Genomic DNA, 23,039 nt, shown 5'->3' on the forward strand with positions numbered 1-23,039 from the left:
CGCCAACCAAGTATAATTTAAGTAAACTTTTCCAAATAAGCACTTGCACCGAAAATGTTCCAATTATAAAGTAACCTAATTGTTCTATACTGTTATAGAATACATAAAAACTACTCGTTGTTTAAAAGTAGCTTAAGATAACTGCCAGCATGTGAATAGACAGAGATTGGGCATTGCACAATGTAAAATAATGACGATCATACTTTAAATTTAGTAAGGACAGCAAGACAGTATTAGTAAACGTAGACTGATTTATTTATTTTTAAACAAAGTAAACGTTTAACAAAGCCAGATGGATGCTTTACATTGTCACCCCCTTTGTCCAAGAAATGTACAAGAGATCTTTTAAACTTTTTTTTGCATTTTTATTTTCCTCGAAGTAGGAAGAGGGGGTGGGGGTCAGTGTTTTAATTTTCAAAATATAAAAAAAAATCCATCAATTGCATTTAAGATCCGGAAACATTTGTGCCCGAGATGCTCAAAATAACACTGGACCAAACGTTTACAAGCGTGCGGTTATCGTACGAGAGCCACGTCAAGGATGCAGAACCTGGCGCGGCACGTGGGGCAGGGCGCTCGGCTCGAGAGCCACACCTCCGGGTGCTGCTGGTCCTGCCGGCTGGCAAACCACTTGCCCATGCACGTGAGGCACCACATGGGACGGCAGAAGCAAGTCTGACACTCTCCCTCGGCGTTCCCATCGCACTGTTTGTGCAGCTTCACGGTGGCTGGCACCTGCATGCATCCGATGCATGGCTCTGTCTCCTAGACGAGTGAAGAAAGCAGATTTATGTGGATAAGCGTTGATAAAATGCACATCAGGCCTGTGCACAAAATAGGATTCCTTATTTGAGAAAATCAGTGATGTTTAGGGCTGTGTTTTTCTTCACGAATTGTAACATATGCGAAAGATACATTTTGACATTTAAACATGCTGCTTACAGATACTATTGGGAAAATAAGGGATTGTTTATTCAGTCCTTTGCATGCGTGTGATCTTGGAGCCATTGCGTGAGTTTGGGTGTGCATGCGAGTGCACCTGCGTCACTTGTTTGCCTGCAGCAAGCTTCACGAGCCACTTCAAATGTTTGTGAGAATATATCACCCTGCCTATGCCAAGTATTGTCATTGCACATTACTGTCCCAGCCATGTATTCAGAATTTTCAAATAATTAATGACCAGATATTTTTTTAACACTGGCTGACACTAATGTGTCTTTACATCTCACGGACAAAATTACCCAAAGAACATACTTAGCATATGGACAATATTATGTGTACAGAATATTAATTGTCAACATTAATGAAATATGGTGCTTTGTCTTATTTTATGGCTTGGCTTGGGAGGAAAGGTATTGTTAGACTTTTTGAGTTTGAGCTTGGCCAGAAATAATAGCCATGGTAATTCCCACGAGGCAACCTGAACTCTGCTCAACCCTCATGGGTCAGCAGGCATACACAAGAACCCATACCCATCGGACAGGGCCACCTTTTGTGTTTTGTTCTGTGCCAAGTGTTGTCTGCTACTCCTGGAATGTTTTTGTATTTATTATTAAGGGGAGATGCACAGCAGTGCTGACCGCCTGGTCACAACAACGGCCGCACTCATATGGAAGGTACCGTCGCTGACCGTTAGTATGGAGGCGGCACACAACGCTGTTTTGTGTGGCCAATGAAGGGCAGGTAAGCTGATCGCCGCTGTCACCGACTCGGGTCAGACATGGGCGATCCGATCTACAAATTAGTCTGTCGCCGTGTCGAGCCAACCATATACATTTCCCTACATCCCCTTGAGGAGAGGCAGCTTGATAGAAAAACAGGACAACTAAATCCATTCAAAATCCATTTTCTCCTCTGGGATGACAGCCCATTGAAGTTGGTGCAGATAAGATGCCACTGCTGATACATCTATTGGCTTTTCGGCACATACTAACGTTGTTAAATTGGTTATGTTGGAAGACTTGTTTTGTTTTTATATAGCTGAACAAAAACACAGCTTTGAACTCCCAGGCATGAATGCAAAATTATTGTACATAAACAAGGTCAGTAGCTCTGCAGCTAACCATAATTAACATCAACATGGGCTTGTTTTACATGGTTATTGCTGGGGTATGCTGCAAAAACACGAATTTACTTTTCTTGGAAATATTTCAATAAAATTGTATTGCAATAGCTACAAATATAATGGCAATTCAGAATTCAAATGATTCTGAAAGCATTTTAATTGATGAGATGGTGCACAGCTCATTAATTTACCTTTTTTTTTAATATATAAACATTTGAAATGCACACTGTCATGCACAACGCTTGATGTTGACTAGCTGATAAACACTTTATGAAATGGAATAACAATTATGTTAATGGACATATTATTTTATTTCGAAATCACGTGAAAACTGCCAAATTGCACACCAAGATATTCACTATTATTGTCTTACATTGATTGTAAATACAATAATAAACAGGTCTGTGTGCCAATTTACTGCTGGATGAATGCCTCCCCAGTATGTCGTTCATGGGGCTTGTTTGACCATACTTCCTGCTTGTTAGCACAGGTTTGTGAAGGGGGGGAGCAGAAGTGGATAAGATGTCACTACTTGTCACTGATGTTAGTCATAGCTTGAAATCAAACCAAGGTCACCCGGTTTATAGTGTTGTGTTCTCCACCCATACCTGCTGAATATAGAGGTGTTTTTTTAAATTTAAGATGTCATGTTTATACAGTTTTGTATTTTCATACATTAGCATAAGTTAACTTTACGAAACGTTTTCAGTACATTGGTTATCATATACTGTTAGAATTTAAACGTTTTCATGTATTTAAATTCTTAATTGGTCATTCTTTGGTTATTTCGGTAAAGTCACGTATAAAGATCAAATAATAAATTAAATAATAGCATACGACGTTTCGATTGCAACACAAGCAATCATCATCAGGTATAAATGAAATAGCAACAAAAAATCTAACCAGAAAACTATAGACAGACATATAAGCAGACAGATATCACCAAGATACATAGAGAGAGTAACACAGGTACAGGGAGGGAGATCGTCTCTGTGGCGTGGCCTTAAATAGACAGAGGGGGGCGGAGGCAGAGAGAGGGAGGGGTTAGAGAAAAAAATGTATATGTCAATGAGTACGAAGAACGCGTAGTAAAGTATGCAGGCTTGAACATTAGGAGAGAGGGAGAAAAAACACACTAAATTAAATAACCTAGCAAAATATCGAAATGTTATGTAATACAACACAGAGAGTCGGTCAACACACAATTAAGGCTAAGTTAGAATTTAAGTGTGAAAATTCCAAAGAAAGACAAAACATAAAAACAAGATGGAACGGAGACACACATACAGAGCAGAACATAAGAACGACAAAAAACGACTGTAGACAGAAAAAAGTACACTAAATACACAGGCAGAGAGAAAACAAAAAACCCAGAGAGAGAGAAAAAGGTAAACTTGGAACTTCCCCGTAGAAGTGGTTCAATCTTAATTTTGGAGCTTTCGTGACTGCAGGAATTATTCTTTGGTTCTTTCGGTAAAGTCACGTATAAAGATAAAATAATAAATTGGTCACACTGGCTTTGAGTAAATTTTGCACGTAAAAAAACAGGCATTTACATGAACCCCACTCCATGACCAATACTCTATTTGAAAAGCTTATAGATTTTAAATGATAAAAAGGGCCCTCAAGGTCACACGTGCCAATCCTTGAATGCACATTGTTGTGATGCATGAAGTTTTATGTTGTACATAATATTATAATGAAATATAAATTATTAAAAAGAGAATGCACTGAATTTCAGACTACTTCCATTTGTTTTCTATGAGGTGTTAAGCATTAAAATGAATTTCAACACCAGCATAGGACAGACTATAGATGTCAATTGAACTATGTAATATTAGCTTTATAATGTTGGTATTCATGAAGCTGCTGAGCTACTTTTGCATGAAAACAAAATTTTTCTATGCCCATTCATGTCTACAAATCTCTCCGAAAAATGTTTTACATGACACTTCAACTTTAAACTTTCCAAGATTAGACTAAACACCAACGGGTTCTCCATAATTAAAGTAGACTTGTTACAGAATAGCTATTATAACAAAGGTGAGTGATTGAGCTAAACATTCAGAAATAAAGCATCATTTATTTTTTGTCATATAAAAAAATGTTACGTGAACAGAATTACACACAACAGCTGAGCACAGTACTGTAATTGCTAAATTGAAAATAGTTTGCTTATTCTTGGTTCTTTCGGTAAAGTCACATAGAAGGGAAATAATAAAATAATATTAATATAAAACAGGTGTGAAATCTTTCTGTGGATTTCACACCTGATGATGATTGCTTGTGTTGCAGTCGAAACGTCGTGAGAATTTTGATTGTTTTATATTCATATTATTTTATTATTTCCCTTCTACGTGACTTTACCGAAAGAACCAAGAATATGAATCCCTGTAGTCACGAAAGCTTTAAATCAAGATTTAATAGTTTGCTTGTTAAGTACTCTCCTGACCAAGGCTGCAGAGAGGAGCAATATTGTGTGGTTCAGTATTGAGTTTGGGGTGTACCTGCGGCTGTCCGACTGGCATGTAGTAGCAGTCATTGAGCTCCACTTGAGTCTTGAAAGCCTCCAGGAAGAGGTCGCTGAGCGTTTGGTGAATGACCACGTTGCGAGCATTGCGTATTGGGGCATGCAACTTCTCTCGCAGTTCTCCATACTCTGTCGAGTTCAACCTGCCACCCGGTAATTTTGCACTTTGTTTATAGTATACAGTATGCTTTTTGTCCCACTCTTATGCAGGTTAATAAATCATGTTACCAAAAACTTAACATACCTTTGTTACATTCATGTAGCGATTTTGTCAATTGACTACTTAAATTAAGGTCTCCCCACATGGTGCAGGTCGTGAATGTTATTTGACCACATTTCGCCACACTGGTCACTGCAGGTTGGTGATGGCAGGGAGCATATAAACACAGGAGATTGAAACAGTACAACAATCAGAATCTGTACTTATCCTGGAGAAGTCCAATGAGCTATGAAGGCTCTTTTCACAGATGTCCAGGACATGGATCTAATGTGCTGCCCTCTGCTGCTCACAACATAGCCTATGTAATTTAACGATACATTTTATGGTTAAGGGCAGATATCCACATTGGATGATGAACCAGCTGGACTGAGTTCAATTCCTGGCCATGGCTACCATCAGTGGTGACTGATATCTACACCGGTCTTGCAGCCTCCCCACTTTATAAACCTGCAATGACCAGTGAGGTGAAGTATGGTCAAACTAACCCCATAATCCATGTGGTGTGTGAAGACCTTCACCCAGTAGTGGGATGATAAATGGCTGTACGTCTTAATTAAAACATTTAACATCCCATCCATATCTGGAAAGTATGACAACAAGCAGTCTGCATTAGCCGTTAAAATATTAATAATATTACTTGAAATAAATATGGCACTATTCATTGGGGAAAACCGAAACCCTGCTGCTTCATGACGGGTATGATTACAGTCACAGTAGGATCCCAGATATAGTTCAGTTAGCAATTTCAGGAATGCACGTTGCTTTATTAGTTATATTCATGATTTATTCAGGAATAAGTCAATGTTCACTGCATATAAATAGTTAAACTATCCCAATACAGCACACGTAATGTCATTTAGACAATGTGTTTAAAAACACTGTTGATAAAGTAAATGGGAGAAAATTTAATTACAAATAAAAAAATATTATCTATATACTGTCCTGCAAACAATTTACTGCCTTTAAAGACATTAAAAAATAACATAAGAGGAAAGGAGGATAAATCAGAACAGCTTTTAAATGGTAATTATGATGCTAAACTGTTTAAAAAACAGATGGCACTTTGGTTGTATTGCTCTTCAGATTATTTACTTTACGTTAACTATTTATTCACATGTTGATGAAACACGTTCCTTTGCCAATATCTAGTGAAAAAAATCACTGGCAGTGGAAAAAAATATGAAGCAATCCTGAGATAATCAAATAGCAATATCTCAAACACATCATGTTGTTTGCAGCCCAGTGAAAACATTAATGTATCGCCTTTTATACACTTCAAGTACGTTAGTGAATGACATATATAGAAAATCTAAATATTACATAAAACCTATTATCACATTACATAGATTGTCCTCTTTCAAATCTAGAATAGATTGTCCTCTTTTTATTATGAGTAATAATGCCAATTTGCCAAAATATATCAAAGCCACATCTATTGTGAAAGAAAACTACTCCCTAATAGGATACTGCAGTTAAAAAACCCTAAGAGAGAATGTTGTGGGAAACATCTTGTGGTTAATAATTTGTTTATGATATGCATCACGATTTCTGAAGCTGCTGGCCCAGTTTAACGTCCTTCCGATTATAACTGCTTTCTTAGTGACACCTAGTGGTGCCAAACGGTGGCCGCAGAGAGGAAGCAAACTCCGTGTATCTGGGGTAAACAGGGGAATAGGTACCCCTGTTCCAAATATCCAGGGTTCCAACGGGAGGTGGGGGAGGTGTGGGGGAGGTGTGGGGGAGGTATGGGGGGTGTAATTAACCATGGATAACCTCGGATAATTGGAAGGATTTTTCATTTATCCATGGTCCCAAGCATTTTGTGACGAAGTTTCCATCAAAACAAGGGCACAATCATTCGTTGCATGTCTGAAGGCAAGTCCTACAGTATTTCCCCAAACACGACATGCGTATGGGAAGGGAGAGACCCTGAAGGACTAGCACCTCAGCAATGCAGTGCAGATAGCACTGCATCAGCATTTGCATCCATACTTGATTTGGCACCAGGAGGTGGTCCTAAGCTCTCTTCAGCCACTTTACCCCGATTAATCCCGGATATTTGGAAGAATTTTGCTGAATAACTCCATGTATCTATGGTTCTAACCCCGAATAACTAAGTATTTGCCATATAACTCTGTTTAATCATGGTCTGGACCCCTAATATTTAGATGGCCATGCCCTCTGGATATTTGGAATAGACAACTCATTTTAAGCGATTCCGAGAAACGAATTCACGGAAAATTGTCACAGATAAATTGAGTTTGACCGCATTTAGAAATATAAGATAATGCAGTTCAAATAACATTCAAATGTTTTGGTAGGGATGAAATGATGTATTCAGTAATTCTAAACCACATGGAACCTACATAATAACCAGTATTTTTATTTGTATATTTTATATAATGGTTTTACATGCCATCTTCAGAGACAAGTAGCCACTACATTCAACTTGCTAAAAATATATATTATTGAATCGAAACACCACCGAATTGCCACAATTCATCAAATTATTGGGAGGTGAATCGTGAAATCACTAGTTTTTAGTTTAAAATGAAGAACATAAGCAGTATAATTTTTTTGTGGTAATTCATGGGAACATCTGTCAAAGAGAATGAAGAGGAAGCTCTGCCTCTTGAGTCTTCTCACCTAATGTCGAAAGCTGGCACGCCTGGGGTGATGCTGACCACGCGTATGGTGAGGAACTGAATGGCAGAACTTGTTTCAGGCGACAGTGAGTGCTGCCGTGACTCGGTCAACGTCAGGTGTATGTCCCGCTGCTGAGCCACGTTCACTTTGTAAGGAGTCACCTGCAGCCACACGTGATAAACACCACACTGGTCCGATGTACATCATGTACATTAAGTAATTTATGTATTTTTTTAATTCAGAGTTCAGTTTGTATTCAAGAGCAACGAGCTTTTACCTTCACCACCCAAGAATCTGTGACAATGACTCTTGCCTCCGGAGGACCCGTAGCAAACTTGTCAATGCGTCGGAACTCTGTGTTAAGTGACACAGCAGCGGTGCGCCAACTCATGGAAGAGGAAACATGGCGGGCAAGCGCCCGTGCAAGTGGATGGTTTCCCCAGCCATTCCGTGACCAAAAATATCCCAGCGTGCCCAAGCAAGTAGGCACGATGAGGGAGACGAGCAGGTACATCCTCCAGCTGTCACTGGCCTTGTGGAAGTAAAATAGTTGTGCTTTTGGTACAGTGAAGCCCATTCCGATGTAGTAACCTAGATAGCGGTGAGAACATACAAATTTGTTTATTTTCATTTTATATCAGAAAATAGTTTATTGGATTCACATACACTTTTAACAAAAAAATCCCATAGCACTATTTTACATGTAACATAAGAGCTTTATCTTTTTTAATGAACAGCGCCTACTTGGCATTGGTTATTTTAACATCTTATAAATATTACCAATTCAACCAGTTGTATTAATAATTACAAATATCAGGCAAAACCACATGTAAATAAAATAGCTAGTTATTTTAATTATGCATTCCAAACTGGTATCGCCCCAACCTGTGGTTTCTAACCTGACCACGGGTGGTCTTGCAAGGCTGTGGTAAGTGGTCCGTGGAATGAAAACAGATACTATGATTTAGATTGGTTATAATTTCTAAAGATATGCTATTGGTGCATAGTAGTCTGCGAAAAATGTTTAAGGGATGACAGTGGTCTGCAAATCCAGAAAGGTTGGGAACCACTGCTCTATAGTATGACCATATATTTAGTAAAACCTTAACCTATAAATTTCATATAAAAACACCAACATGTCAGTCACAAAAACAGCAAGATCAGTTGATTTGCAACACGAGCAAGCTGTGCTCACGCATACCAAGAGGCAGGAGGGCATGCACAACCATGGTGGTGGTGGTGCGCCGTGTATGGTAGCGCACAAAGTCGAGATCCTCACTACCCAGCCACCCCGAGAAGAGCCCTTGCACCGTGATTCCCGCCGAGCGGAACTCCGTGGGGGTCAGCAAGAAGCATACACAAAAAAGGAGGTAGGCAAGTGTGAACACCATCTCTGGGGACTCCATGGCTCTGTAAAACAAGGTGGGGGAAAGAAAAAAAAATCTGTAGCCATAATCTGGTACTGTAAAATACTAAACGCATTCATGTCAAATTTTAAGTGGTACAGTTTCAGCAATTACAGTTATTTAATGGCAATGTGAAACAACAGGTTGCTGAATACTACTGATGTGTAGTTCTCAGAAAATGTATTGGATCATTAGCGTAATTAATTTGTGTAAATTTTCTTATTTGCTGAATAATTCTAAGCAGGCTTTGCATCACATGTACTTATCATATTGGGGAAGGATGAGTCTTTAACATACCAAAATGTTCGATGTAGTGAAATAATTGACTGTCATTTAATTACCCAGGAAAGCCTCATCGAGAATACTTTTTCAGGAGGGTTCTACATTCGGATGTTTTGAAAATTATTTTTGAGAGCACTTTGTATTCGGGAGATAATTTTTTTTTTACTTATTTTACCTAAATAATATCCAATTGAATGCGGGAAAACGAGTTCATTTTCCCCAAATGCTGTTCTATAGCCTTCCAACCACCTCAAAACTCAGGCGGTTTGGAAGTTTCACATCCAAGTAAAATCTACCAAAACGTTGCCTCCAAATTACTGGATGAGAGACGTGTGCCACAAAGGCCTGGTACATTGGAGTTAGAGTACAACTATGGAAATCGATCAGGATAGTCCTAAACGTAAACATATACACACTGACCACCAAGGGGATGTCGTAATTTTATGCACAAATTACAAATGACCGTACACTCAGAACAATCACTGTACTGCACGTCAACATATCAATACAAAGTCGCTGCCACGTTGATTCCACTGTTATATCACATTGACCACCAGCATGTTAGCCGTAACCCAATATCGCCAAACTGGAGCCCCAATTTGTCCAGCATGGACTGTGACATTTAATCTTCACCTACAATTAGCTTAGTCGTTTTCACACTCTCACTGGCCAGAAGGTCTCTCATGACATTAAATGTCAAACCACTGCTGGGTGAGAACCTCTCCATGTCGTGCGGGTCGTAAATGTTATTCGATCATACATCAGGCTGGTCAGTGCTCTTGCACATCATCGTACACTGCAATGGAACTTCACTGCACTGCCCTCTGCTGCCCAACGTAACCTCGCAGCAGCCGATGACCGGCTGCCACGGCACGGTTGTCATCCAACATAGCACAATCGCAACCTCAATGTTTGCCGAGCTTCTTAGATGTTGCGCACTCTAGGTGAGATTTGCTGTAGGCCCTAAATGCAAATCGCAGTCCTGTATCCACGCCCCACGGTTGTCTGGCATATTGAGTCGACGTCGTCTCTTGCAACTCACAGTCGCTGACGCCGCCACGAGCAACCAGTTTCCTTCCACTGTCTCCTCCTCCTCCACTACCCCTAACCCCAACCCCGACAGAACCAGCGCCGGCTTCTCCCACACCAGCGCCACTGTTTGCCTTGATGCGATGACGTCACATCCACGGGTAAGATCAAGTGCTGACGTCACCGATAGGGGGCGGGTGATGACGTCATTATAGGGAGCGAGTGGGGACGTCACGCACGCGGAGCGAGTGGAGAGCGGTGTCACACCCATAGGATGTGAGTGGTGACGTCACCCACGCCGAGAGAGAGGCGACGTCACCTATAGTGAGCGAGTGGGGAGCGGGTGGAGTCACCACGGGCTTGTGAGTGGTGACGTCACCCACGCGGAGAGAGCGGTGACGTCACCTATAGTGAGCGAGTAGGGAGCGGGTGGAGTCACACACGGGGTTGTGAGTGGTGACGTCACCCACGCGGAGAGAGAGGTGACGTCACCTATAGTGAGCGAGTGGGGAGCGGGTGGAGTCACCCACGGGGTTGAGTGGGACGTCACCCACGCGGAGAGATAGGTGACGTCACCTATAGTGAGCGAGTGGAGAGCGGGTAGTTGTCACCCACGGAGTTGTGAGTGGTAACGTCCCCCACGCGGAGAGAGAGGTGACGTCACCTATAGTGAGCGAGTGGGGAGCGGGTGGAGTCACCCACGGAGTTGAGTGGTGACGTCACCCACGCGGAAAGAGAGGTGACGTCACCTATAGTGAGCGATTGGGGAGCGGGTGGAGTCACCCATGGGGTTGTGAGTGGTGACGTCACCCACGCGGAGAGAGTGGTGACGTCATCCGTGGGGAGCGGATGGTGAACAATTTTCCTATTGAATGTTTCTGATTTACTGCAATTTCCACCCGTCCTTCGACGGGCAGAAAAGATAGTTGTAAACAAATTGTCTGATGACAAAGTTTTTCAATTGTATGACTCGTTACCTAAGTGTAGCTATTGAGTAACAAATCCATTAAAAAGTACCTGCTGAGATTAAAAAAAAGATTATTGTAATTTAACTAATTTTATTTGTATATTATTTTCAAGTGATTTGTTTACCTTTGCTATATTTTGCACTCCCATCGTGTTTTTGTGTTGTAACTTTCTGACCAGTCCCTACTGGACATCTGTGAAAAATAACTTTGCAGCTCATCGGATTCCTCCAGTATAAATACATCTTATTTAATCGCCGTACGAAGTGTTACCTAAGTATATCTATTGAGTAACATAATTACTATTTTTTACTAACATTACTAAAAGGGGGCCGTCCATAAATGACGTCACGCGATTTTGGACGATTGTTGACCTCCCCCCTCGTCACATGGCGTCACAAAAAGTCAGACCCCCCCTCAAATATGACGTCACAAAGCTCTGCCCCCCCCCCAAAATATAAAACATGCTTCAAATCGCATTAAACTATTGTCATTGTAGTGCGTATTTAATGTGCCGCTGCACCCTCATGTTGTAAGAGAAAACATTTATTCAAAAGTATATTTAATTAAGTAGAACGTGTTGTCTATATTTATTTAAAGTTGCGCATTTTGATGTGACGTCACATTTCTCAACCCCCCCCCCCCCGCTCGTCACACATCGTCAAAAATTCTAGATTTGAAGCTTTCGTGACTGCAAGGATTAATACTCTTTGTTTTTTTCGGTAAAGTCACGTAGGTAAAACAATCAATAAAATAAATGAAATTTTAGTTTTCATTTATAATATTTTATTGATTGTTGTAGGTAAGACAATCAATAAAAGACATGAAATTTTAGTTTTCATTTATTTAATTTTATTGTTGTAGGTAAAACAATCAATAAAATAAAATAAATGAAATTTTAGTTTTCATTTATTGTATTGTTTTACCTACCTGATTTTTCCGAAAAAACCAAAGAGTATCGTCACAAATATCTGACCCCCGCCCTCCCTAGGTGCGTGACGTCATTTATGGACGGCCCCAAACTAATGACGGAAGGACCGTTTTACCGGAACCTAACAGGATGTGACGTCGGGGGGTCCCCCGGAAGTATTTAATGGGGGGGGGGGGGGCGTGTGGTAGGGCACGCTGCTGGGGGTCGCCACTTCTCGCCTGGGCCCCACGTGTTGCGATAGAGGTCCACGTGTTGTGGTAGAGGTCGCCGGTCGCGTGCCGTGGCGTGCCCGCTGCACTCGCTGTCCTGCGTGGCCGAGGCGGCCGCTGTGAGCTCTTGGCAGTCAACGCGTAAGCGACGTGAGCTGTTTAAGATGATTGTGTTGTTCGAGGCAATTGGTTGCTAGCGCGAATTGCGGGAAGCTCACACAGGGTGTTTGAAAGACAATTGTTGTTGCCAAAGTAGTTGCTACGAAGAAGTGCCGTTGTCCGAAACGTCGCCTATTTTATAGATGTGTTTTACTTTTAAGGCAGTGGTGTTATTGACCAATGTGTTTTTAATTTTGTCGATAGATTTAGGGAGCGACTTTTTGGGGTTTTCCTAACGACAGCAATTTGTCAAAGCTGCCCACAAATACTGTCTAGGACAGGGGTCGGCAACCAAAATAACAAGAAGAGCCATTTCTTTCCAATTCGGTACAAAATTCAGAATTTCAAGAGCCGCAATGCATCTGAGTAAATACTGTACATACGTACATATTGTCAAGAAGCAGCCCATAAAGAGCCGCATGCGGCTCCGGAGCCGTAGGTTGCCGACCCCTGGTCTAGGACGAGGACAATACCGCTTCTGCTTCCGTTTTGGCTTCCAGAAACTATTAAGGATTCGGTATAAGAGTTTGCAACACTTGGTAAATCTAATTAAAGGTGATGACATCGCATGTTAATGATGTTATGGCTTTGACTGTTTTATATCAACTGTAAATGACTAACCCTTGGTGTTAGTGTCGTATGGGCAAGCGGTTAAAATAGAAATGTATTGCATTTAATGTTTGTACGATATTTCTCATGAGAATTACAATACTACGGCAATTAATCAACTCGCCAGTAATAATCTTGATTGTGTCTGACCTCGGAACCTAAGCCTAGTTCGTGCTTGAATGGGTGACCACAATGCACAAACAGCTTGTCTTGGAGCTGCAGGCCACGAGTTGTAAAGTCAGATGGCAATGCAGGACAAAATCACTGTTTTTAAATCCTTTATATTAAGTTCACTTGCTTGCTTGCGCGCTTACGACCGTGCAAATCTTTCGGTCGTTTTTTTTAACCCACTTCCCGTGATCCAATCGAGCTGACATTTTGCACACAGACTCGTTGTGCGTGACAATTTATTTTCGTGAAAATTTTTTTTCCAAAATTTTCCACTTTTTAGGAATAAAAAAAATGTCATATTTAATTTAAAATACCAATGTGATAAAAATGAAACTTTTACTCAAGAAAAACAGAAATGAATTATAAAATAAAACCGATGCCACGCATATAAAGGATTTATAGTGAAAAACTTTACGGGTTAATTTTTGTACTATCTTAATTTTAGAACTTTCGTGACTGCAGGAATTATTATTTGGTTCTTTCGGTTAAGTCACGTCTAAAGATAATATAATACATTTTTTATTTAATTTAATTTATTATTTTATCTTTAGACGTGACTTAACCGAAAGAACCAAATAATACTTTTTGTACTTTTATGCCTCCACGTCTGTGCTCTTCGCCTTCACCAACCCGTACTGACAAGCTTATGGTCAAATAATGCCTACAACCCAGATCCCTTATTTGCATCGTCCTGCAAATGGATTGGCAACAGGGCTGTGGCATGCAAATCCATATAGTCATTATAATCTCAAGAACTTGCAAATTATAGGGAACAAAAGGTGAAAAGTGTATTGAGCATATCGAGATTAATAATACTGTAGTACTGTTTACACATGAAAGCTAATGAAGTTGCAATACTTTTTCAGGAGGGTCCTGCATTGTATTGTTTGACAACTTTAGTTCATGAGTGTTTTACTTTGGCGAATTTATAGTGTTTCATTCGATGAATGCTTGTAATTGTACTTAAATAAAGGAATCTGTGCATCAGCGGAACAAATGCAAAATCAGAGACATCGACTGTAGAGAAGTAAGTGGGCTTGGGCAGGACACATCAAAAGACGTGATTATGGCCAATGGATGAGACTGGTGACAGATGGAAAGAAAATGTACCCAACAAGTGCAACTACTAGAGGTAGAACGATGATATATCTTCACGAGTGAGGTATATTGTGGCATTTTAGAAGCTTGCGGGATGTGAATGGAGATATGCAGAGACTTTTAACCAGCAGTGGATACACAATGTATGAATGATGATGTTGGAAGACACCTTGCATTGACCTGCTAGCTGCAGGATCAGACCCTGAACATGGACGGCGTGGAGGCAGCGCAGACGAAGGTGCAGGATGCCGTGAGTGGCATGGTGGACAAGCTGGAGAGGGAACACATCCGTAAGATGCAGGTAAACCATACCAAAGTATAAACCATACACTTGCACTGTTTTCCTGTACAGAAGCTACAGCAACTAGGTTGGGGACGTTTACATGTGCACTAGGCTAGAGGTGTCGGCAAATAGGTGCTTATAGGTTGATTTTGCCGATTGCAGTGTCTTATTAACGCTAAGATTTCTAAGAGTATGGAATATTTGATATGTTTCTGTGTGCTGTTCTCCAGGCACGCATGTTCCGCTGCAGTGCAGAGTGCTGTGAAAACAGCGCAGCGTCAATGTCGGCTGTACACCATTGTATCGAGAGATGCCATGCTCCTCTGGTGCAGGCCCAGAGTATTGTCACCAATGAGCTGGAAAGATTTCAGGTTTGCTCTTGTTTCCTGACCATTTGTCCAATCAGCCTTTTATGTGCATCCTGCATTGGTTTGATTTTTGTATCATTCACACAAATATTTTCTATATTCCTGTGTTCAGAACCGCTTGCAGCGCTGTGCAATGAGCTGCAATGACAAGGCCAAGGACTTGTTTGACTCGGGGACCAAGGAGCAAGTCGTAAAACAGCAGCTGGAGTCGTGTGTGCGCTCTTGTGCAGATGAACACCACGATCTCATCCCCAGTGCGACTCGTCGATTGCACGACACTCTATCGTCCTTGCCACAGTAACTGTCCTCACCAGATGAAAATGTGGAGGGAGAGCAGTCGGTGAACTTGCTGTTTGGAAGGAATATATTACATCTGAAATATTGTATGACATTGCTAGGGTAGTGAGGATGGTTTGCACTCAGGCTATTGGTGCATGTACAAAGAAATAATTTTACCTAAATATGAGCTGACTTGTCAACAGCTTTTGCAACATTTTTTTACATATGTTGTTTTTGTTGGATACTGTGTGTGGTTTATTGTGTTAAGTCTAATGTTAATGACTTGGGCCCTGAAAGCTATTACATTTTATTGACCTATGTGATGATTGAAAATGCAGGTTACACTGTCAATAAAGGAGAATCTGAAATTATTTAACATTTTCTTGTCACTATTCTACAATTAAAGAAAGACCTATGTTTGCCATTTCCTAGCATGTAGCAGTGTTGGCTCTTGATTATGAAAATCAACATGAAAATGTAGCTCATTTAGAAAAAAATATAAAACTTTATAAAATCAAATTACTATATAATTGATGTATTAATATACAGTAATACAATATTCATACATTGTACAATGCAAGTTCAGAGATTTAATCTCTTACATTTACTTCGTGACCAAAAATTGTATCCTGTTCAGAAGACACCTTGGGTTCCCTGAACCAGTGATGCAACTTTTAAATTCCCCTGACAGGAGCCACATTGCTGTTTAATGTTCACATGCTACATATACAGATAATCCTCGACTTATAAATATCCGCACAGATTTTTTTTTACATCGTCTGAACTCGCACTTTTGAAAGGAACCGCGGAACTACTGTTAAGCGGAGCGATCCTCAACAAGATGTGTTGAGTCACAGCAGCCTGCTAGGAGTGTGTGTGAAAGTGTGTGTGGGGAGCCGGCAAAAACAATCCCCTACCTTGCCGTGGTGCTGGATGGCAACGCTGTGGTGGGTAGTGCGGTGGGGGGAGAGAATTTAGATTGACCATTCCCCTGATGGCATTTGTAATCACCACAGCAGCCAAATGGGGGAACCTAAGCCTAGTTCGATTCCTGCTCATATCCAACAGCAGTGATGATTATCTGATCCAGTCCTGGGCCTCCCCTAGGTCGACTCAACCGCGATGTACAAACATCGCCACTGGGGAGTCAAAGGTGGCCGGGCGTGCTGGTGGGCCACCCACCCACTTGTGTGCCGTGTCGGCCTTGATAAGTGTTCGCGAACAGCACTTGCCTCCACAGCCTGTTAAGGCTATACGGGGAGATCGTTGGTGTTTGTATGCAATTGTCCCCACAATTGTATACACACACAGTCATCATCAGGACTCGAGGTAAGTGAAAATAAAACTAGATTTATTTCTCTGTTACTTTATTTTGTTTCTATTTACTGTACAGTTTATTACAGTATCGCATGCAAACGAACATGTTTTCTGATTTGTGTATTTAATGCGTCCCATTTTTCTGCAACTTGTACACTTGTTACACTGACCGTGCGTACATTTAAAGACGACGTTATTGTTCCGACTTACGAACGGGGCTCGTGCATAATGCACGGGCATAATGACTTTATGCACGGGCATAATATGACTTCAAACCCCCCGCCAAACCTACGCATTTCACAAGTAGTACTAATCGCATATCTGCATTTCCCATAAATATGCTACATTCCTCTTGATATGCAAATTATTTGGTCAAGGCGCTCTTCCCCCCTCCATCCCAGCTTAAATAGGCGCACCAAGCCTGGGGTGTGTCATTCAGACTGTCTTCTCGACAGACCTGTTCTCCACCTGAGGACGGCTGCTTGCGTTGTGGCCGAAACGTCGTGAGAACTATTTTATAATGTTTTATTTTTATTATTTTATTATTTCCATTCTACGTGACTTTACCGAAAGAACCAAGAAGATGAATCCCTGCAGTCACGAAAGCTTTAAATCGAAATTCAGGGGCTCAAGAACTTAAAGTGTTCGTGGGAGGCACAAGGGGCGGGGCGGGGCTTGGCGGGGGTGGGGTTTAGGAGGGGGCGGGGCTTGGGAGGGGCTGTGCACGTCACGTGATCCCGAGCGGAAGTGCGTCACGTAGTGGCGGCCACACTCCGCGGCCTCCTCTCGCCTCCTCCCCGTGGGCCCCTCAGACGCTTCGCGACTTTCATTTCACGACTCGAATCGAGTGAAAGACCGCGTCCACCATGAGCAAGGCGCATCCCCCCGAGCTCAAGAAGTAAGCGGCGGTCACGCGGCCCCACGGAAGCCGACGCGCGATCAACGCTGGCGGGGAGTTTGTGCGCGGGAATGAGCGCTGCGGCCTACGTGGGCTTAGGCGAGGCGCTGGTTGCGGCCTATCACTCGCCATTAACAATTGTCTGGAGCGCGTGCGGTGCTTTATTTGTTGTTAATTACCGTGTTTAGTTTACGCATGAATGGACTACGGCCGTAAATTGCTTCGATGTATGCGCCGAGCACGACTTGGTTGTTAGTGTCGCCAGCCTGCTGCTGGCTTCATGCGTGAATGAATGAACGGGGCCGCATGTGTATCTTTGTCCCTAACGTGTGCGCCTCCTTGTGTCTTTCTTGGCTTTAGGTTCATGGACAAGAAGCTGAGCCGTAAGTAATTGTCGATGTTTTTGCCGGGCATGAAAAATGTTAAGCGTATCATAATTACGATTATTTGACCGAACACTGTATCGCGCTTAAAGGCTCTTGATTTGTTTTCTTTATACTCTGGAGCTTTGTCGACTCTAGTGATTACATTATTTTTACAGAAATTTTGCGAATTCATGGCCTCTGATTAACTTGATTGTTGCCTTGCAGTGAAGTTGAACGGGTCGCGGACGGTAACGGGCATCCTACGCGGCTTCGATCCTTTCATGAACCTGGTGATGGACGAGTGCTTTGAGCTGTGTCAGGGCGGCGTGCAGAACGATGTTGGCATGGTGGTGAGTGAGCAGCCACTGGCGTCGTGCTTTCATGCAATTTAAATCAGAATAATCAGCCTTTATCAATCTAAGCTATACTATTTTTTATTTACCAGGTCAGGCCCACTGAGCTCTATAGGACTGGCCACACATGATAGTCAAATACTCAAAATTCATCGTTATAAATGTGTAAGGAAAAACTGGAGGACCCAGAGAAAAATCTACGCGACCATGGGGATAACATGCAAACACCAAATATATAGGCGTCATTGTCGGGATCGAACCCATGACCTGTGTACCAGGCGAGGTAGTTAACATTTTGCCACAGTGGCGCCCACTGCTCGGTGCTTGTTCACTTGCAACTTCGATTTTGTCAAACTTCACGGTGGTAGGGTGTTTCGGAAGGGTCACTGCAAAAGAACAGGATGCCTTCTTGATTTGACCATTGCTACATAGAACGCACCGACTATCTAAAGAAAAAAAAATTCTGAAGAGTGGCAACCTTATTCTATCATAGAGCGAGAGTAAGACAGTAATTATGGAGTGGGATTCTAGTCTCCGTGCAAATTATACATACAATTTTGGGGTACAAGATTTAATTGGATAGTGCCCAGATAAGCCAGAATATCAGTACGTTTATGCAGAAACGTTGTTAGTCATTTAATGAGTAATATGTTTTAATACTTTAGCTTATTTGCGTTTGTTTCTATAGCTGAGAATGAAGCTGTATTGCTATGAATTAAAATGTCCTATGGCGACATTTGGCATTGAAGCAGTATATTTAAAAGTACCATGGTAGAGCTGTGTTTTTATATAAACCATCTGTGTTTTACCTTGATTAGTTTTAAAATGAATTTACATTGTTTTGCCACTTAATATACCTTACGCAATTGTGAATAAAAAAGTAATGTTTGGTTACAGAAAAATTACTTTCTGACATTAATTGAGCTCTTTTTTTTTTTCAACAGGTTATTAGAGGAAACAGTATCATCATGTTGGAGGCCCTGGAGCGAGTATAGCTCTCCATGAGCTCTTCATGTTTATCATGTCAAGCGTTCATAGAAACCGTTTCATAATATTCTTGGAAAATAATACATTGATGCAATTGTTTAGATGCAGCAAGGATTGTTTGTACGTAACATAAATGTTCCCTTGTTTATACAATAAAGTTGTAATTTTTACGTTGTGCATTCAATCGTTTTGTGGGTTTATTAGAGTATATTGCAACCTTTTGGTTATTCGCGTCTTGTATTTTTATTGGTTTAGAATGCCAAAAAACATTCTTCAGCCATGGTCTATCCACGTGTAGATAAAAACATTCACAAACCGTCACTATCATGGTTTAGTGTAAAAGTCCATCTACTGCACATGAGATTATTTCATTGCTCAATGATAATTATCAGTGTGGACATTCAGGTGTGCACCCTCCTTTGTCATTGCTGTTTCTTGAACTCCATCAATCATGCGTTACAGCAATGTGTCCTGCCCCAAGCCCACCACGATATATATCAGAGGTGGGACAAAGTCATTGTTATGCAAGTCCAAGTCGAGTCGCAAGTCATCAAATTCATGACTCGAGTCTGACTCGAGTCCAAGTCACATGACTCGAGTCCACACCTCTGATATATATAAATATGAAGCTAAATGTTTACGATCTCTAATGCATGTTTTCCGCCAGTAAATCCAAGCTTGCACCTCTCCATGCTTTGTGTACTTGGCTTTTTATTTATATTATCTACTAGCTTGTATACCTGGTGTTGCCCGGGCCAAATAATATTTCAAAACTATTCAAAATCTAACAGCAGTGCGTACTGACTGGTGGTACCTGCTATGATTACAGCAGTGCATACCGACTAGTGGTACCTGCTATCACGACAGTACATGCTGATTATATAGCACAAAGTACTCGCCTGAGTGGCGTGGTGAGGCCTAGTCCCGTGTAGAGCCTCCGGACTCGCCGAGATTGTCCAGCCGGCCGAGGTGGCACCTTGGCAGGCTGGGGCTGGGCTGCTATCTTTGACCCCCTCTGCCACGATCTCCTCGGCCGCTCTGCAGTAATATCTACGACCTATAGTGGTAGCATCTACCGACGTTATAATAGTAACTGCACGCATCGGGGTGGGTGGGACATCACAGTGAAGAATTAACGTCAACGTTTAGTGTATTTTTATAGCATTTTTAACGCGAAATAAAATGTCTCCCTCACTCCCACCAAAGGCGGGCGACTTAGCATGGGCCGTCCCCCCCACCATAGGCACGTGAGTTGGTATGGGCGTGCACGCGTCATAAATAAATAGCGCACAAAAATCGCACTAAATCGCTAATTAAACTAATTTAAAGTTGACGGATGTGGAAAAGAAATAACACTTGCTGACGGCGGGGCTTACGGCGTGGTACCTGGCTATTTTTATTTTTCGTAAACCCCACCGTTGAGCCAAATCATTTGCAAGCGCGCGAATACAGAAACCCACACACAATTTTTTTCTATATATAAGAAATATAGATGTTTGAGATCCTTGTCCGAGCAGGTAATATGCGTTGGATTATATCTTTAGGAACATTTATATACTGCTTTTAATTATTTAGTAAAACATTTCCAAAAGCACTGCTATCCATCTACATCTTGATTTTATTGTTCCCAATACACAACACATTCCTGCGGAGGGAGCTGGTAGGAACGTTGGGTTGCTTGGTCAATGGCCAGGGTCAACGGCCGACTGTGAGGGTGGGCACAAGCCGGCGTGAGTAGGTTAAACGTTGAGTTTTATAATGTCACCACGGGGTGACCAGCCCCTCCCCACCCAGCCGTTCCCCACCCTCCCCTCCCCACCCAGCCCCTCCCTGCACGACGGACGGACACAATAATCCCCTGTGGGCTGGTGTAACCAGGAGGTTCCTACCAGTATTATCTCTCCTAGGTATACATACTATGTGTTATTCACTTGTCCCTACAATGGATATATTTGTTTTCCAAACGTTTGCATGATGTTTTTCCCCTCATTTGAACCTTATGGCGAGACCCCGGAGTCCCATAAGCCCCTGGCTCTGGCATGAACATAAGGTCAACAAAGACTTTGCTCTCTTTCACCAATGGGTTTGAAGGATGGTGGAAAGTGTTGTCTTGTTAAACTATGCCTTTAAAACTGAAAATTATTGCCTGCAGTACCTATTTAAATACACTATCGAAAAAATTATTTACACCCCTCTGTCAATCATCGTGTTTCTCTGTGGATTTGTGAACACTTTGTTAACAGTACATAAAATAGTATGCGTTTTCAATGCGCTGTTCATATTGTAACAAGGGTTTTTACCAGTGCTACTCTACAGAGTAGTGGGTCACCGCTCCTCTTATCTGCATTGATACGAGTGGTATGTGGGGCTATGGCTTAACCGCAAAAAAAACCGATCTGCATAGATGCATACGGACAAGAGAAGTATTAATTATCAAACAGGAGGAATTAACAGTGCAACGCATCTCATCTGTTAAATATCTGCAGGTAATAGGATTGTCATCGATTGATCCTGGCTGCAGACATTGGTAGGTCACAAATAATAATGAAGATAGAGCACTATGAGAGCTCCTTTACCAGTGGCAATGGAGACTATAAGAAAAGCTATCTTGGGTGTGGACCAATCAACTTCAAGGACAGTGCATATCATCAGAGTTGTTTATTTTTGTTTGCATTTTGACTGCTTGTGTTGTGGTTATTGCAAACATGATCCCTTGTATAAATGTGTCAGTTTTTGTACCAGTTGAAAGGGTAAACCCCTATTACGAAGATAGAGCAGTTTCACTGTATAATGCATACCGTTATGACAAATAAAGGACTTAAGTCGTGTAGGCAATTTAAGCAGCTTTGAATACCACTCATGACCCTGCCCATACCCGAGCATGGAGTGCATTCGCTTGTTGAGCTCTTCTGCGCATTCGTCCTCGCTGCTGCGCTTGGGCATGACATGACAACATAATGATCTGCGCCAGGCGGGTCGTCAAAAATAAATGTATTAATTACGATTTTGACTTCCTTTTATTCGGGACCCCGGGGTCCCGCCATAAGGTTAATTTATATATAGCCCAATATTAGGCTGTTCCTTTCCTGCAGTCAATTGCTATTGATAGTTATTTTTTTTTATACATATGCCTATTTCTCTACTCCAGTTTTCACAACATAGTATTGCTGAATAACGGGATTGTGTGATTTCTTGTCAAACTTGCCGATTAATATATATTTTTGTAATTGATGCAATCGTGGTGTAGCTGTTACAAATTTGGAATAGGTTTTTCTAGATTATTTTTAGGCCTTGTGTTTTTTGAGAGATTGGACGACTGCAACGATTTACACTGAGTCAAATAACTTTTCAGTCTCAAAAAGAACTAGGCATACTATCGGAACCTAATAGTTTGTAATCGATGGTTGAAACCTTTTGCTCAGAACTGCGTTTTACAACACAAGCTTAACCAGTGAAGTTAATGTTATGTGCCATCGTTTTTTTAGCGCAACCGATCTTTGTGAATTGCCATTCATTTTCTGTACCATTTACTTTCGGTGTCTGGTTGGTAGCAAGCATTTCGATGGTATGTTATACTTTTAAACAGCCTGTCAACTGCATACAGCTAAATTTAATGCAAATTTTGTGGAGGGGTAAATATAACTTAAAAACATTGGTTCCAGCAAATCATTGGTTAACTTTCTGTTGGTAAAGGCACTAACCTTTGGACTTTGACTTTGCTTACGCAGGACACTACTTTTAACGGCTAGCACTCCCAAAGTTTCATCAGATATATAGTTACTGTGACTAAACACACTTGCACTTGAGTATAAACACGGAAAACGTGTACATGCATGCAGTATATACCGTCTCAATACATGAACACCCAA

General features: G+C 41.5%; 3 protein-coding genes across 7 annotated transcripts; 2 read left to right on the top strand and 1 right to left on the bottom strand.

The window, feature by feature from the left end:
- Nucleotides 1-280: 280 nt before the first annotated feature.
- Nucleotides 281-10,325, bottom strand: TMEM129 (transmembrane protein 129, E3 ubiquitin ligase). 3 transcript variants are annotated; one of them, XM_078861493.1, is made up of 6 exons: nucleotides 10,192-10,325; nucleotides 8,663-8,871; nucleotides 7,739-7,815; nucleotides 7,462-7,622; nucleotides 4,573-4,738; nucleotides 281-765 (listed from the first exon to the last, which is right to left on the bottom strand). In XM_078861493.1, the coding sequence occupies exons 2-6, from the start codon at nucleotides 8,865-8,867 to the stop codon at nucleotides 517-519; spliced, it is 858 nt and encodes a 285-aa protein (XP_078717619.1). In that variant the 5' UTR covers nucleotides 8,868-8,871; nucleotides 10,192-10,325; the 3' UTR covers nucleotides 281-516. The 3 variants fall into 3 exon arrangements, with proteins under 3 accessions (XP_078717619.1, XP_078717618.1, XP_078717620.1); XM_078861492.1 differs by having other exon boundaries at nucleotides 283-765; nucleotides 7,739-8,052; XM_078861494.1 differs by lacking the exon at nucleotides 4,573-4,738 and having other exon boundaries at nucleotides 595-765; nucleotides 7,739-8,052.
- A 1,909-nt stretch (nucleotides 10,326-12,234) lies between these two features.
- On the top strand, nucleotides 12,235-15,594 carry TIMCC (TIM double twin CX3C motif chaperone). Of its 3 annotated transcripts, none has more exons than XM_078861203.1 (4): nucleotides 12,235-12,433; nucleotides 14,508-14,621; nucleotides 14,834-14,974; nucleotides 15,084-15,594. In XM_078861203.1, exons 2-4 carry the CDS (start codon nucleotides 14,529-14,531, stop codon nucleotides 15,270-15,272), a joined length of 423 nt encoding a protein of 140 aa, XP_078717329.1. In that variant the 5' UTR covers nucleotides 12,235-12,433; nucleotides 14,508-14,528; the 3' UTR covers nucleotides 15,273-15,594. The 3 variants fall into 3 exon arrangements, with proteins under 3 accessions (XP_078717329.1, XP_078717328.1, XP_078717330.1); XM_078861202.1 differs by having other exon boundaries at nucleotides 12,235-12,424; XM_078861204.1 differs by lacking the exon at nucleotides 12,235-12,433 and having other exon boundaries at nucleotides 13,920-14,621.
- Nucleotides 15,595-17,306: 1,712 nt separating this feature from the next.
- Nucleotides 17,307-19,347, top strand: SNRPG (small nuclear ribonucleoprotein polypeptide G). Its single transcript, XM_078861206.1, has 4 exons — nucleotides 17,307-17,465; nucleotides 17,826-17,848; nucleotides 18,056-18,180; nucleotides 19,128-19,347. Exons 1-4 carry the CDS (start codon nucleotides 17,434-17,436, stop codon nucleotides 19,176-19,178), a joined length of 231 nt encoding a protein of 76 aa, XP_078717332.1. The 5' UTR covers nucleotides 17,307-17,433; the 3' UTR covers nucleotides 19,179-19,347.
- The last annotated feature ends 3,692 nt before the right edge of the window (nucleotides 19,348-23,039 follow it).

The sequence above is a fragment of the Lampetra fluviatilis genome, chromosome 12 (assembly GCF_964198595.1).
Source record: "Lampetra fluviatilis chromosome 12, kcLamFluv1.1, whole genome shotgun sequence".
Taxonomy (NCBI): domain Eukaryota; kingdom Metazoa; phylum Chordata; class Hyperoartia; order Petromyzontiformes; family Petromyzontidae; genus Lampetra; species Lampetra fluviatilis.